The sequence below is a fragment of the Neopsephotus bourkii genome, unplaced genomic scaffold, assembly GCF_033783945.1.
Source record: "Neopsephotus bourkii isolate Nb327-2 ecotype Australia unplaced genomic scaffold, CSIRO-AGI_Nbou_v1 NB_616, whole genome shotgun sequence".
NCBI classification, from domain to species: domain Eukaryota; kingdom Metazoa; phylum Chordata; class Aves; order Psittaciformes; family Psittacidae; genus Neopsephotus; species Neopsephotus bourkii.
This window is the reverse complement of record NW_026901116.1, coordinates 893,237-908,424: the sequence shown is the minus strand read 5'-3', so window position 1 is coordinate 908,424 and position 15,188 is coordinate 893,237. Positions and strand designations below refer to the sequence as shown.

The window sequence follows — 15,188 nt, the reverse complement described above, 5'->3', positions numbered from 1 at the left end:
ATCAGAGTAGACATTGTGGGAGCTGGTGGAAACCATTCGATATTAGGAATCCCTGGAATCAAGTTGCTTTTTGCAGCTTTGCCTCAGGATGTTGAGCCCCCATCTGTGAAGGGCACGCTGGTGGGTACGGCGTGTGCCAGCGGGGGGCAAGGAGAAGTTCATGGTGAAGTTAATGGGGTTTTGATGCATGCCGCTGCTGCATGGAATTTTCATGGTGGTTTAGAGCCACAATTTGAAAATGCTCCACAAAGTGCCCCAAATGTCTCCAAAGACATAAAATGCTGGTGGGAAGCAAAGCACAATGAACATTTGGCTTCAAGGCTGCCCTCTTCCTGCGTTAACCAGGGAGAGGTGGTTACTGCTGCTGCTGATCTTATTAATATGGGATGCTTGGGTGTCCTTTAAAAGAAAAAACATTTTATTTTTTAAAGGAAAAAAATACTTTAGGGAGAAAAATATGTATTTTAGGAAGAAAAAAAAAAAAAAGGTGGTTTCTGCTTTTCAGCAAGTAAAGGGCCTCCAAAAATGAACATTTCCAGCGTAATACTTTTAAAAGAATGACTGAAAAAGCCTTTTGTCTTTGATGGCTGCTTGTTGTTTTTATTTCTTGTTAGACAAGTTAATGTAAATCGCATTGACAGGGCTACTCCAAACACACTGATTTGTTGACATTAAGCTTCTCGGAGATGGAGGGTTGTGTCAACACCTACAGTGAACTGTCAGGTTAACAAAGCAAGGATGTTTTTTTGGGGGAGGGGAGCAGGGTTGGGGGAAAAGGGGGGTGTTTTGTTTTTATTTTAGGCTTCCTTTAATCCTCTGTTAGTCTTGTATCTTGATAACCTCCTTTGGAAGGTAATCAGGGCAGGTCAAGAGGTGATGCTGACCCGGGAAAGGGAAGCAATCTTTCAGCGATCGAACAAACTCTAACCTCTGCCGTCTTTGAGCGGTTCAGTGTGAACTCTCTGCAAAAGGGGGTTTGGGGGCTGTTTTGGGGGCTTTTTTTTTTCTTCCTTTTGTGCTTATTTTTTGCCAGATGGCAGGCAGAGATTTCAGCTGGAGCCACGCGAACGCTGCGGCTGCTCTGCCTGCAACGGTTTTGCCTTATTCACCATGTTGGCATCTCCTCCCTGATGCAGATGAATACTCGAGCCCCGGCAGCTCTTGCTTTGGTTGAAAGAGCTTTCCAAGTGTTTTATTTTTCCTTTAAAGGGAACGATTGCCTATTTTTTTATTTAAAAAGCCAAATCCCTCTCTAATATTCTCAAAGGCATTGTGCATGGAAGTAAAATGCCTTGAACTTTGCACCAGTCACAACCTTGACCATGTCGGGAGGGACCCAAGTGGAAAATAAGCATCATGAAGACATTGTATAAGCACCAAAGACACTGTCTTTAGATTTGCACAGGTCCTGCGTGTACTTAGATAACGTGCCCATGCACTCAGAAGAGCTGAGGAACTTTGCCTTGAGCTGGTCCCTGCTGTCCCTCACTAGGGTTTGACATCCATCATCTCCATCTTACAGGTGGGAAAGCTGAGGGACATGGATGTTGACTGGCAGAACACGTTTAGTGGCAGTAAAACTTGTCCTGTGGTACTTTCATTTCCTCCTCATCTGTCGACTGGGTTCAAAGAGCCCGTATTTTGCTTTACTAATACTCTGCTAACTGTCAAGCAGTCGGTCCTTGGTTAAAGCATTGATGGGTTGGTTGTAGGCACCTCTGGGTGATGACCAATGTGGCTCTGCCTTTCTTGCTATTTCTTTGCTGTCTTCTGCATTTGACTTTAAACTCCCTGTGTTGTCCTCTGTAGGGGGATGTAGATGTCCACTCTACAATGTCGGTGAGTACAAGACTGCGTGTCGCACGCATTTAGTCTGCTCTGCTCGCACCTCAGATGTGAAGAGGGTGAGTTGAACCAGAAAAGGTCCTTAGTCTTGGAAGGGAGGAAAGGAAAAGGCTGAGGACAAGTTTAAATCAATAGGATAAATAAGAGATCTGGGAAAAGGGTTCCCTTCCAGAGGGGTCACCCACAAGTGTGCTGTTGCAGTAGCATTGCTAAATTGCTGCTTTTAGAGCACATGGCATTTAACTGCCTCCTTTTATCCCCCATGCATCTCTAAATGTATGGGGAATTAGGGGAAATGCATGTTATTAGGGAAAGCTTGATGGGATCTTCAACCTCTGCTTGAAAGAGGAAAGCTCTTTCTAAAATCCCCCCTCACTCCCTGTATTCTGTTAGACAAATCCCCCATGGGGATTTCAGCCTGATGATCCTCCTGGTCTAAGTCCTCCGACCTGGGTCTTGGACTGCTAAGTTCCCTCCAGCTAGAGGGGTAGAATAGTGTTTTATCCAGGAAATAGTGTGGGTGCTTGAATGTTCCTATTTGGATTAGGGCAAATAGCACAAAGAAAGTGATGGAGTCCTCTCGGACCTGCCTTCTGGTTCAACGAACCCCTCTAATTGTTGTCATTCCTGCTTGTTTCATGTGCGGGAGAAGAAGCAGCAGCATTTCCACAGATAGATTGCAAACAAAGTGCTCTCGAGCTACCTTGTTTCCTCTCTTCCCATGTCTGCAAGCCAAGGCACGTGTGAGCAAAGTGTGCCTTGTTTTATGTTGGTGCAGCCCTGCTCGATGCGGTTGTGAGATGTGGCCGGCGCGGAGGTGTCGCCTCTACCCCAGCTTCTGCTTTTCCACCTTTAACCCCTGCTCTCCATTTTAATGCTGAACTGCCATGGTAGTATTGATATTTCATGCCACGGTTGGATGCTTGTACCCTTTTTCCTGGAAACTGAGCATAGCTAAGCCTTGACTGTTTGCAGGCTCTGGGCACCTGGGGGTTTCTAAGTCAACATCGAGGTCTCAAATCAACGCCAGCTTCTGGAAAGAAAGAGCCTTGTTAAAGCAATTTGAGGCCAGCTTCCATCAAAGCAGTGACTCGGCTGCTGGCAGGGCTGTGGGAGCTGCCTGCGCTGTTGGGAAGCAGGCTGGGATGCTTTGGGCATCCCCCTGCTTCCGCGAGCTTCCAGGAGCGGTGTTGAATGTCGAGCATCCTATGTGGTGTCCTTAGGGCGTACCCTAAGAGAGACAGATGCAAGAAGTGGTATTGCCTCTGGCTTTTCGACCATTTAGAAGCCAGATGTATTTATTTCTTTAATTGAATCCAGTGCCTAGACAGCTATGGAGTCAGCTTCCTACGGAGAGGGGTGCATTAGTTTCATTAAGGTAAATCAATGAAAAATAATACCTGGAGGTCCCCTGGAAAGGGTCAGGGATGGAGTAATCCCTTTATATGGTGGGACTTTGCTTGCCTGCTCTTAGTTGCTTTTGTTCTTAACTGCAACAGATTCTCGTTTTCCTTTTAACTCTTCTAACTTTCTGTTCTCTAGGTAGTTGGTGTGAATTGGTGGAAATAAATCACTAATCTGTCTAAAAGAGAGTGCCGAATAAAAATCTGATTGCACAAAATAGCAAGACAAAGGAGGGATTGTAACAGAATTTAAACTGCCTGGTGGGAAGTAGTTGTGGCTAATCCTGGAAGTTTCTTGGTGTAGATACAGACACATAAAATCAAGGCGAGTTGCCTGGGATGCAGACATGGACAGAGCATGGGGAGCATCCAAAATGCTCCCTGTATGGTCCTCAGGGAGCTTCTTTGCTCTCCAGAGATGATCTGAGTTTCATAGGAGGGTTGCACAGACCAGCTTGTACTGAAGCTTGGGCAAAATGCTCTTCAAAGAGGTGTTTTGGTGGGGAGAAGATGGGCTGGTGGCTGTGTGGTCCCTTGCTGCGGTCTGTTGGTTGGACATTATTTTCCTGGGTCTTCTCAAGTGTCTCCAAAATCCCAGATACTTACCAAAATGAAGGGGTTGAAACAAGAGCTAATGGTTGCTTTAAAACAAGGAGCAAAGCATTCAAATGCAGTGGATTTGGCTTTGTTGGCTGGGGAGAAGGTTGACCTCTGATTAACCCAGGGGCCCTAGTTAACTCGAATCTGGGTAAGCCAAGTTATCTTGTAATTACATGGTTTCTTGTCTGCTTTCAGCACTTTGAAAATTAATTGAAACTAAAATGCCCAGTCCCATAAATCCTTTAAACCAGGGTGTGCATGCTTCCCTGGGTAATGCTTCCCTTTGTGTAGTCACCTTGGCATGTTTGGCTTTGATTTTTATTTTACAAACTTAAGATTTATACAGCTATTTTGTGCTCACTTCTGCATGCACGTACATACAGACGTGTAGTACAGGGGATCTGGCAGCCAAAAATCCATCCTCTGTGTAAGGAATCCAAACGTGCCTGCTTCCTGCACCAGAGCCGCAGCCTCTGCCTTCCAAAAACCCTAACAGAAGTTGAAAAATGAGTTGGTTTGGGTTTTTTTTTTAATCCCCTTTAGCTAATTTAATTAAAACAATAGACTGCAATTTTATGCTTTCCTGTTCTTTTATCCACTGGCAACCTGAAACCTTGTAAGGTGCCTCTTAAGTTGTGAACATGTAAAGGAACATCAATGAACACATCTGCATCCAAAGCCCCCAGCTGTCTTCCTTAACCTATCCATGGGAGGAGACCCACCTGCCCTAGAGGAGCCCACCCTTCATGTGCAATGTCCTTTGGGGTCCCTGTGCAGCGGTCGCTTGAATTGATGTTGCGTGGAGAAGGGTTGGGAATTCATTCCCATCGTTCAGAGCTGAGAGCCGTGTGAGCTCTGTTGAATGTTGTTGGTGTGGTTGAAGTGGGTCTAATTAAGGGCATGGTGTTGCATGGCCATCATGGGGGTGCCTCTACAGAGAGAAATGCTCTCCCTGGATCTTGCAGTCTAGGTTGGATATAATAGCAAGAGAGAGCACAAAAAGCATTGAGAAGTGCAGATCCTCATGGGTTTCTCATGATGGCCATGAACTTCCATCATTGTATTTTGTGAAGGGCAATACATAAGGAGAGCCCAATGAGTTAATTAAAATCCAGGGTAACTGTAATTCTATGGCATTGACCATCCGTCTTTTTCTTCTCTCTATTTTTTAACTATATAACAACTAAATATTGAAACCAGTAATTCAATGTAGGGTTTAGTTTTGGGGAAAATATAAACCAAGCTGCAGTTTTGTATGTAGCTTGTGCTGGTCACTCAGGAATCAGGTCTGCTTGGAAAATAAGAATACCTCCTGAATTGGGCGTTGGTGGCTCATGGAGTGGAAATGGCGTGGGTGGGTTTTGGTTTTTAGTCTTTCTTTTGTTTTGAACTCACCCTTTTCCCAGTCTGTTCAACATCTGGGCCTTAAGTCATGTATTAGTTGCGTTTCCAACTGGCGGCCGTACGTCACAGCAACGTGCCGACCCTTCCTTCAGCATCCCAGCAAGCAGGAATCTGCGTAAATAGGGAATCTGGAGCATCCCTGTGTGTGCAAAGGGTTGAGAAACCCTTGGTGTCAATGTGTTGGAGCGCCACGTGCTGTGCTCCAAGCCTTGAGATCTTTCCTCTTTTATTTATAACATCCAATTAGAATGATGAAACTATATAGCAAAGATGAAGCAATTCCATTAACTTTCTTTAAGTCTTCCTACTGCCATAGTTGGCAGATGCTCTTCCCTGATAAATCAGCAGAAAGAAGCATGGCTCTAGCACTTCATACGTTAGGGAAGAATATATAAAAGATCTGTATTTAATCAACTTTTTGTTTCCAAAATGGCAGCTGCTTTGTATTTAATGGAAAAATCAGGCTGTTCCCAATGGAAAGAATGTTATTCCCAAAGCGAATACGAAAGAAAATAAAAGCCACAAAAGAGGAGGGTGAAATATGTCATTTATATACTTTTTTCTTCTTGTTCATTCCAGTTGTGGAGCCACACACTCCCATCATGGTCGGGCCGTGGCTCTGGTTTGTGTCAAGTAACTTGGAGAGTCTCAGCCCATGGACACAGGGATCAGGAGAGAGCCTCACCCCATGTTAGGAGCCACAAATAGGACTGAGAAAAACTGGGGCTACTTTGTGCTTCTTGTGTATGCAAAGACTTGTTAGAGCAGGTTATTTGTGGGTATAATTCCTTTGCGGGCTGAGATGCTCCACTGTTGGACACCTCTTGTTGCAGGGTCTTGGTGTCTTCTTCAGAGGTGGTTGATCTTAGAATGAAATTAGATGTAAGGAAGAAATTAATTACTGTGAGAGTGGTGCAGCAGTGGAACAGATTGCTTAAGGAAGTTGTGAATACCCCATGCCTGGCAGTGCTCAGGGCCAGATTGGATGGGGCTTGGGACAACCTGCTCTAGTGGAAGGTGTCCCTGCCCATGGCAGGGGTTGGAATTGGAGGAGCTTTAAGGTCCTTTCCAACCCAAACCATTCTGTGTTCCTATTACTCTGTCTTTGTGGAAACCCCAATAGTGAGCATGGGAGGAGGAGAAGATTGAGGAGCATCAGTGATGATCAAGGATGATCAGGGGTTTGGAGCATCTTTCTTATGAGGACAGATTGCAGGAGCTGGGCATAATTAGTCCAGAGAAGAGCAGATTAAAGGTGATCTCATCAGTGCAGATCAGTATCTCAAAGGCAGGTGCCAGGAGGATGGTGCCAGTCTCTTTTCAGTGGTGCTGAGTGACAGGATGAGGAGCAGTGGCCATAAACTAAAACACAATAAATTTCACCTCATCATGAGGAACAACTTCGTTACATTGAGGGTGGCAGAGCATTACACCAGGCTGCCCAGGGAGGTTGTGGAGTCTCCCTCTTTGGAGACATTCAAAATCAGCCTGGGCATGTTCCTGTGTAACCTGCTCTGGGTGGGATTGGATCTCCAGAGGTTCCTTCTAACCCTGATGGTTCTGTGATCAAGCCAGGGCTTTGATCAAACAAGGTCCAAGCCCACCCCGTGGGTCCATGGGTCACCATCTCCTCTTTGGGGTTTCAGTGCATCTACAGCACCATCCTTTCTCAGTCTGCTGCTCGTGTTTGCTCTGAAATGCACTGAAATGAAGATTTAGTGCTGGGGGGGAGGCTGCCAAACTGCCACCGTGGCAAGTTGGAAGCCCAGTGTCTGTTCAGTTCGGTCAATGGTGCAACTCCTGTTGCTGAGCCAGGGATGTTGAGCCACGTTGTGGAGATACCTTCTGGGGGAAGGAGAAGCGGTTTGAGCTGTCATGACGTGCTCTGTCCATGTATTTTGGGTTTTGCGTGGGTTCTGGCAGCTGTTTCCCTTCTGGCCCCGGCACCTCCCTGTCTCCTGATGCCGCAAGAAGCCGGCGGAGGAATTTGGCAGCGCCGAGTATTTAGAGAGTGGGTAAATGGGGCTTTTTTATCGTATATTCTTTAAAACAGAGCATCATGTATAGGATCACAGTATCATGGAAAGGGATAGAAAGCAGAAGGCAGCAGAGATGGAATGGGAGTTTGATGCTAAACCTCCATCCTGGTGGGAAAGTTGAGATACGATGGTTACGTGATTAATGAGTGTCTACAGTTAAATCAAGTGGCTAACAAGGATAAAGCATGTATTTCCCAAAGCATGAAGCTGTTGCACACCTCACCTGGACTGGCAGGAGTGTTTTCCCACCCGTGTCCATTGTGAAGGTCCTTGCACAGATCTCTGGAGCATCTCAGAGACCAGCCGGCAGTTGGATGCTCCAGCTGCTCATTGAGGGTGAATCAGGCTCTGCACAAAACTCATTCCATGCTATAGACATTAAAAAAGTGGTTAATTAAAAATATCCTGCCACGCATTTGGGTGGTTTGCAAGGAAAAAAGACGCAGATCTTGGAATCTGTTTCCAGGGGGGGTTTGAATATGTGTATATGTAAAAACAGCTCCTCAAACAGCAGCTTCCCAGCTTTGCTGCAAAATCCTGAGCTTCTGCAATAGACCTCTGCCGGTTGTGTGCCTCCATAAGGCTTCAAAGAAACTGGCCTGTGCTCAGTGTAGCTTCTGCATCCTGTGGTACTTCCCTTCTCCACCTCCTGCCCGTCCCTCTGTTTGTTTTCCTACTTAAGGAATAGATGTTGCTTGTTGATTCTGACAGCACAAAGTGAGGGAAAGTCTTGTGTTCCTGTGCATGCTCTCACCCTAGATCCTCTTACGTGGTTATAAACCTTTCAGTTGTGCTTTGGCTCCTGCTTGTAAGTGAGTAGGTGCAAATCGTAGTGCCAAGACCCCTTGAAGCTCCTCCTGAAATGTGGGAGCAAGCCTAAAGGAGGCCCTGAGGATGATCTGGAGCACCTCCCATATCGAGCCAGGCTGAGAACATTGGGGCTGTTCAGCCTGGAGAAGAGAAGGCTGCGTGGAGGCCTCAGAGCAGCTTCCAGTGTTTGAAGGGGGGCTATAGGGATGCTGGAGAGGGACTCTTCATGAGGGACTGTAGTGATAGGATAAGGGGTGATGGGTTCAAACTGAAACAGGGGAAGTTCAGGTTGGAGATAAGGAAGAAGCTCTTCCCTGTGAGGATGCTGAGGCACTGGAATGGGTTGCCCAGGGGGGCTGTGAATGCTTCATCCCTGGCAGTGTTCAAGGCCAGGTTGGACACAGGGGCTTGGAGCAAGCTGCTCCAGTGGAAGGGGTCCCTGCCCGTGGCAGGGGTTGGAGCTGGAGGAGCTTTAAGGTCCCTTCCAATCAAAACCATTCTGTGTAGGAAAAACCTGGCCAGGGAGCTGGTTATTGCACAAATTAAGTGTCATTTGGTTGAAGACCAAAAAACCTTAAAGCAAATGAAATAAGGTTATTTGAAAAAAAGCCAAGCACTTTCAGATCTGCCCGTTGGAGCTGCTTGTGACTGTCAGCCCCGGTGTGATTTCTGCTGCTGACAGCCTTGAGTCTCCCACCAGCTTCAGCCAAAATAGCCTCCAGCTGTTGACCTTGGGCATCTTCAACACAGCCAAACTGTTTCGGTTTTCCCTCTTTTAGTGGAATGTGAGAGGTTTTGTATCGGGCTGCAGTGGCTGCTGTAACTGCCTGGTTTATTTTTTGTGTGGTGAGGATAATTGCTGTATTTGCTTCCCCCCCCCTTTCTTTTTCATTTGACTGGTTGTCTCTAAGCGTCTGGTGGGAGTTCAGCTTTGCCATGTGTTTGTCTTGCTGCCGTATCTGTGACAGCCTGTTTTCCCTTTAATGCTCAAAATAGAATAGAAGTGGTAAATGTTTACTTCAGAAAATGACACCCCGTCGGTTTGGTTAAATACCTCTGGAAGGCAGCCACTTAGACATGGGCTTGTGCTCAGCTTTCGTGTGAGTTTGAAACCAATCCCGCTCCAGTCAGAGGATGGTTGGAGCAACTGCTCTTGTAGCGCTTGGGATGCCACCAGCTTTCCAGGTGAGTGGGTCTATGCATGACACAGATTGCACTCAGATTCTGTTCCTTGGCACTGCTTTAAGGTATTGCTCTTGGTAGGTTTACTGTGGTGATATTTCCGTGGTGGAAGGCTGTCTCTTCAAGCTGTTGTGTGATAGAATCATGGAATCAACCAGGTTGAAAAAAACCTTTAAGCTCATCCAGTCCAACCATTTCCACCACTGCCAGGGCCACCACTAACCCATGTCACTAGGGGCCACATCTACACGTCTTTTAAACACCCTCAGGGCCGGTGCCTGCAGCCCTGCCCTGGGCAGCCTGTTCCAATGCCTGAGCACCCTCTGGGGCAGGAATTGTTCCTCAGCTCCATCTAAACCTGCCCTGGTGCAGCTTGAGCCCGGTTCCTCTTGTCCCATCCCTTGTTCCTTGGGAGCAGAGCCCAGCCCCTCCTGGCTCCATCCTCCTGTCAGGTGATTGTAGAGAGGTGATAGAAGGGTGGTCAAAGTCATCAGACGTCCAAAATCCCACTTGTACTCAGGTAAGGCTTAGATAAGAGAGTACTCTGGTAAGAGTATTCTTAGATAAGAGATACTCTGAGAGTATCTCAGAGGTGACAATCTGTTTAGATATGGTGATCTGCTAATGGCACTGAAGCTTCTTCCATAGATGACTACAGCCTGCCCTGCTCCCAGCCTCAGTAATCAGTTATAAAGCGGAGGGGAGTAAGGCCTGCAGCTCATCCTACACAGAGCATCACTCCTTTTCCTAAACCAGAAGCTGTCATTCATTCAGTCATTTCTGGCATGCCAGATTCTGAGGAGAAAGAGGCCCTTCTTATTCTTATTCCAACCATGGATGGCTCTCCAGTTCACTGGAGTAGTAGGATGGATTTTGTAGCTGTTGGAAGGGAAGCTGTTGACACAAAAGCAATGCCATCATTCCAGTAGGCCCCAGCCATGCACTGAGCCTGAAATGCCTTCCTCAGAGTGATGTATGTGCAGTCATTGCCTCTCCTTTTTTATGTGTGGGCATTGGGAAACCTTTAACCTTTAACTGCCAAGTAATATGAAGACCTGATGAGGGTCCAGCGCTGAGAGCATCCCTTTCCCCAACAGGCATTGCTCTGTGGTCAGGAGCCCTGAAACACAGGCATTGCTCATCGCTGACCTTCTCTTGTTGACTGGAAGGTTTCTTCTTCTTTTCCTTGGCAAATTCCAAAACCACCTGAATGTCAACTTGTAGCTTGGTGCCAGTCACCTTTTCCCAAGTCCATAAGTCAACACACTGGCTTCAGTGTTTAGCTTCTGGGATGACTTCATGGAGCCAGAGATCAAATGTGGAGCTTGACAGTGGCTGAAATCAATAAGTGACCATTAACATTTGCACATCAATCACCCCTCATGGCTCGCGTGGGCTACTTCTAATGCACAGTGACAGGGCTGAGCCCATAGCACGTTCTCTGCTGGAAACCAGGAGCTGGTCTGCTCTCATCCTCTTTCCATAATACTAATGATTTTGGGAGGAAAAAGTGATTTCTTATTAATAAGGGTACTACAAAGCCAAGTAAATAGGATTAATAATTAAGAGTTGCTCTCTTGATACCTATTCTGAAGTTAATACTTTTAGGGGTTGATTTGATTTCCTGGGATGTGTGGTGTTGTCTCACAGTATAACTCTTAATGAGTCTCATCATACCCTGGATAAAGACACTGTGTTGATTCTTCTTTTATATCAAACATACAACTTCTTAGAAAAATGAAGTTTTCTTTGTGCTAATCTGTGGTGTTCCTACTGATTTGACACTTGTGCTGTTGTGTTTTAACTCCATATGGATGCTTCCCTTCTTGTGCCTTAATCTGGTCTTGGTTTGGGTGCAGTCCTCCAGATCACCTTCTCTCTTTTCAACACCAGGGCAGGTGTTTTCTCTGCCTTTCTATCAAACTCCTCAGTGCTCCAAGGCCACTAAAAAGGGGACATCAGTTTAGGAGGCTGCCCTGCCCTTGTCCCTCCACTTGGGTCCATGTGATCCCATTCTGTGGATGTGTAGGTACAAGCTATGATTTTGAACCGCGCTCCCTGTTCCACTGCTTCTCCACCCCATCAGAGATGCACCCATAGAGGCTGGTATGGCGAAGTTGGTCATTGATGCCAGCTGATCTCCTGCCTTCAAGGGGGTATCTTTGGAGGCCACCCTTCATGGAGTGGCATTGATGCACCAGCTATAGGCTTGGTCAGCTCAGGTCTTCTTGACCCATTTTGCTCAGGGCTCCCACTTGATGTTCCTGGAACACTTTGTTCTGGATAAAGTCCCTTTAATTTCCAAGATATTGAGTGCAGATCAAAGGTTTTTTAAGCAAAAGATCCCCAATCCAAAACAACAGCAAAAAACCCCCAAAACCTTCACAAAACCACTTTGTCAAGATTGAAAATGGATTTCTGGGCAATTAATGAGTGGTTTATTTGTTTTTCAAGTAAACCTCTTAAATCCAGCGAAGTACTTGTTGTATGCTTGTTTTGACTGTTTGGGAAGTGTTAATGTATCTGGGTTAATGGTTTTGGGTTTTTTTACCATCTTCAGTGACTGCATCAGGATGGTGTTAAGAACCTGGCAAATCCAGATGGCACGGAAAAGCCAGGGAACTCAGGAGTTAGCAGAGGTGGTTTTGTGGTGTTGCCCATGTTTTCGTGAGCTTGGGAGCTCCAGCGCTGCAGGCAGCGAGGACAGTTCAGAAATGTCCAGGGTGGGAGATGAAGTCATGGGATCTGTAGGGTCTGAAATCTTCATCCATGCCTGCACAGAAAGCATGGATGCTGGAATTAACCTCAGTATTGCATTATCGAATTGGAGCAAATTCAGTGTTGATATTATTGGGACAATTTGTGGTGTTTATAGAAAAGTGGTCATTTAATATTGAGGAATTCTAATTTTTTGGCTCACTTTTTTGTTGTCTGAAGTCCATGGATTTGCATGTCTAAATACATTCAATCACATCGATCCCAGGGCTTCTTGCAGATTAAGAAGAAATCCCCTTGGTAGCACAAAAATAATTGGAAACTGAGACCATTTGAAACCCATCAGGCCTTGTTTTCCATGGAAGTGTCACATTAACTCTTTGGGGAGTTGGTGGCAGCGTTCTCAGTGCTGCAATAGGACTTTTGTTTGCATTTCAGTGACCACATCGCACCTCATTCTGACCAAGCGCAAAGCAGGTTCCTCCTTCACAAAGCCAGAAGTGCTTCTGCAGGGCGGTGGGATGGTGCCCCTTGGACCAGGGTCTCTTTGGGACCCCCCCAGTTGATGGCTATTGCTTGTTCATGCCATCACCATGGCTTTGGCAGTGGTAGGTGTGTGCTGAGGAGCCCCCTCTCCCACCGCCAGTGGCAGCATATTCTTGATTGCATGTGGAGATTAATGGGTATTTATTTTAACAACCATTCCGTTGCAGTAGCTTTTAATGAGTCCTTTGATAGCAAGTTCCTTAATTAACAAGGCAGCTTTTCAGCGTTTCCTTTCCCTAATTGTTAACACATTTGCTATTTTCAACCAAAATGTGCTACCGTGAGCAGTGCCGGCTCCAGAGGCTCTGTGCTGACCTTCCCTATGGTGGGTGCTCGTCCCCTCGGAAACCAGAGGCTTCCATCTGCTGCCCAAGGATGAAATACAATGAAAAGAGATGATCTCGTAGCTGAGCCCCTGAAGTGTGATTCACTTGGTGGGGTGCATGGTGATGTGCTCTGGTAGGTGCCCCTTAGTTGTGCCTTTGGGAGAGCTTTAGAGATTCAGCTCTGCCTTTTCGCTGGTTGGCATGGCCACAGTGAACCTCTCTAGATGTCCCACTTGTGTGTCCAGAGGACGTCATGGAACAGAGAAGGCAGCGTTGCCTTGGTAGGTGTCATGGAAGCCCCAACTGCAAACTCCAACTGAAAAGGGAATCATAAAATGGTTTGGGTTGGAAGGGACCTTAAAACTGAAGTTCCAACAGTTCCAACCCCACCTTCCACTAGAGCAGGTTGCTCCAAGCCTTCTTTTGTGTTGGGGACACCAGAGCTAAGCACAGTACTCCTGGTGGGGGTCTCCCCTGAATGCAGCAGAGGGGGAGAATCCCCTCCCTTAACCTGCTGGCCATGTTTCTTTCAAACAGTTGCATCAAAGGCCATGGACAGAGGGATTCATTGCCAGAAATATGGTTATAAACTGATTCGAGCCTCAAAAGAAAACACTGTGGCTTTTGCTCTAATAACGTATTTAGAATTGCTTTACTTTACTGAAATTGGACCAAGCTGAAGCCTGGTGACATTGGCTGGGCAGACGCTTGAGTGTCTTGGCCACTGAGCTCTGTGAACTTCTATCCATGATCCTTGGTCTCCCCAATGCAAATCCAGTTTATTTTTAATGGGGTTTGCAAAGGTCTTAAATAAATGACTGATGCTGTAGATTCCAGTAAGAATCACTTTGTGAGATCTTAAGCTCCTCAGCTTTCTGTCAAGCTGTTGGTGACTTTAAAGTGTTTGTTTTCTGCCTTCTTGCAGACAGCTCAGGTCATGGTTTCATTCCTCCTCCTTTGCCTTCTTCTCCAAATCTCAACTTGCATTTTAGGTAACAGTGTTCCTGAGCTGGAGGGACCACAGTGTTCAGGCAGGTAAAGCACTTCTGAAGTCCAGGCAGGGACCAAGCTGGTTTGGAGCCACAGGGGGTGGAATCAGGATGTAACTGTGATTTCCCAGTGTGCTGGCAAGGGGAGAACCTATGGGAGTACCACTGGTTCCACTTTGTGCTCTCAGAAATCATCAGGGTAATAGCATGAGGTCTGAGCCGTCCCAGCTGAGCGCGGCGGCTCCTGTGAACCTCGGGGTTGGCTAGGATCAGCCCATTGAAGGGTTGGCATCTCGGAGGCGGCCTGCTCTGTCTCCATGCCAAGGCGCATGTCCCGACACCGCTGCTGTGGGTGGTGCAGGTAATGATTTCAGGAGGGGGGATGAAGCTGGTGGAAAACACATCCATCATGGGCTCGGCTCCGCGTGTCGGTGCACTGAGCTGGGGCTCTGCATCCCAGCACTGCAGGAAAGCGGAGAAATGAACCAGGGGGAGAATAAATAACGCTATGAGCTGAACCACAGTCATCAATAAGTGCCAAAGAACCAAGATGGGCACGCTGTGGTCTGAGGATGTACTTTGATGCCTGCCAGCGCGCAGCCCAAACCGTCCCAACTGTGAATACAAACAACCTTCTTCACTTGCAGCAGCAGCTTATTAGTGCTGATATATCAGTGTCTTGGTGCTGGCTTTTCTCCTTGTCAGCAGCAGCTCCTTATCAAGCACTGTATTTGTAGGGAAATAGTGTAAAATTGATGTTTGGAAGCTGCTATAAGTGGGTATCTGTTGTGCTGAGTGTAGGGGTGAGGCAGGAAAGGTTTAGGTCAGTCTTATTTATAAGACTAGGTTTGGGCTTATTTATAAGGCTATGTTCAGTCTTATTTATGAGAGTGAAAAGTGTACATTCTGGAAGGGTTTTAAATCTTGCTGCCCAGGGAGTGAGATGCTGGTCAACCCTGGTGGTACCTTCTTTTCTCCAGCCAGGCATTTAGCACAGTGATTTAAAGTCCTGTGGCATCTCCAAGCCCTCTAATGGTAAATATAAGGGACAAATGGATTAATGCTTAAAAAGTGGGAAAAAATACCTGAATATACTTTTGTCTTTCATTCAGTGATGTTGGATCCTAACAGTCAGGCATCTGTATGTTCTTAAATCTATGATGAAAGACTGAGTCTTTTTTAAAGCAGAATGGGTTTTAGGTGTTTAGACCTTAAGAATAATGGAAATTGAAAGTCAGGTTCTCATCTGGCATGATGAAGATTCAGCTCTTTTCAAAGACACGGTGCACATTGGCACTTGAGAGAAGTCTTAGTTATGGCCAAATCCTG

At 46.4% G+C, this 15,188-nt stretch overlaps 1 protein-coding gene across 9 annotated transcripts in view; it reads left to right on the top strand.

Annotated features, from left to right (window-relative positions):
- EXOC6B (exocyst complex component 6B) overlaps positions 1–15,188 on the top strand; it is a 325,177-nt gene that overhangs the window by 193,062 nt on the left and 116,927 nt on the right. For 8 of the 9 annotated variants that reach the window (XR_009725215.1, XR_009725216.1, XM_061351946.1 and 5 more), the window contains one exon: positions 1,810–1,839. The exons of the other annotated variant lie outside the window; for it this stretch is intronic. Coding sequence is in view for 6 of the 8 variants with exons in the window: in XM_061351946.1 (XP_061207930.1) it covers positions 1,810–1,839 (30 nt within the window). In the remaining 2 variants the exon portion in view is untranslated. The remainder of the gene's footprint in view (positions 1–1,809; positions 1,840–15,188) is intronic. 9 annotated transcript variants of the gene reach the window in all.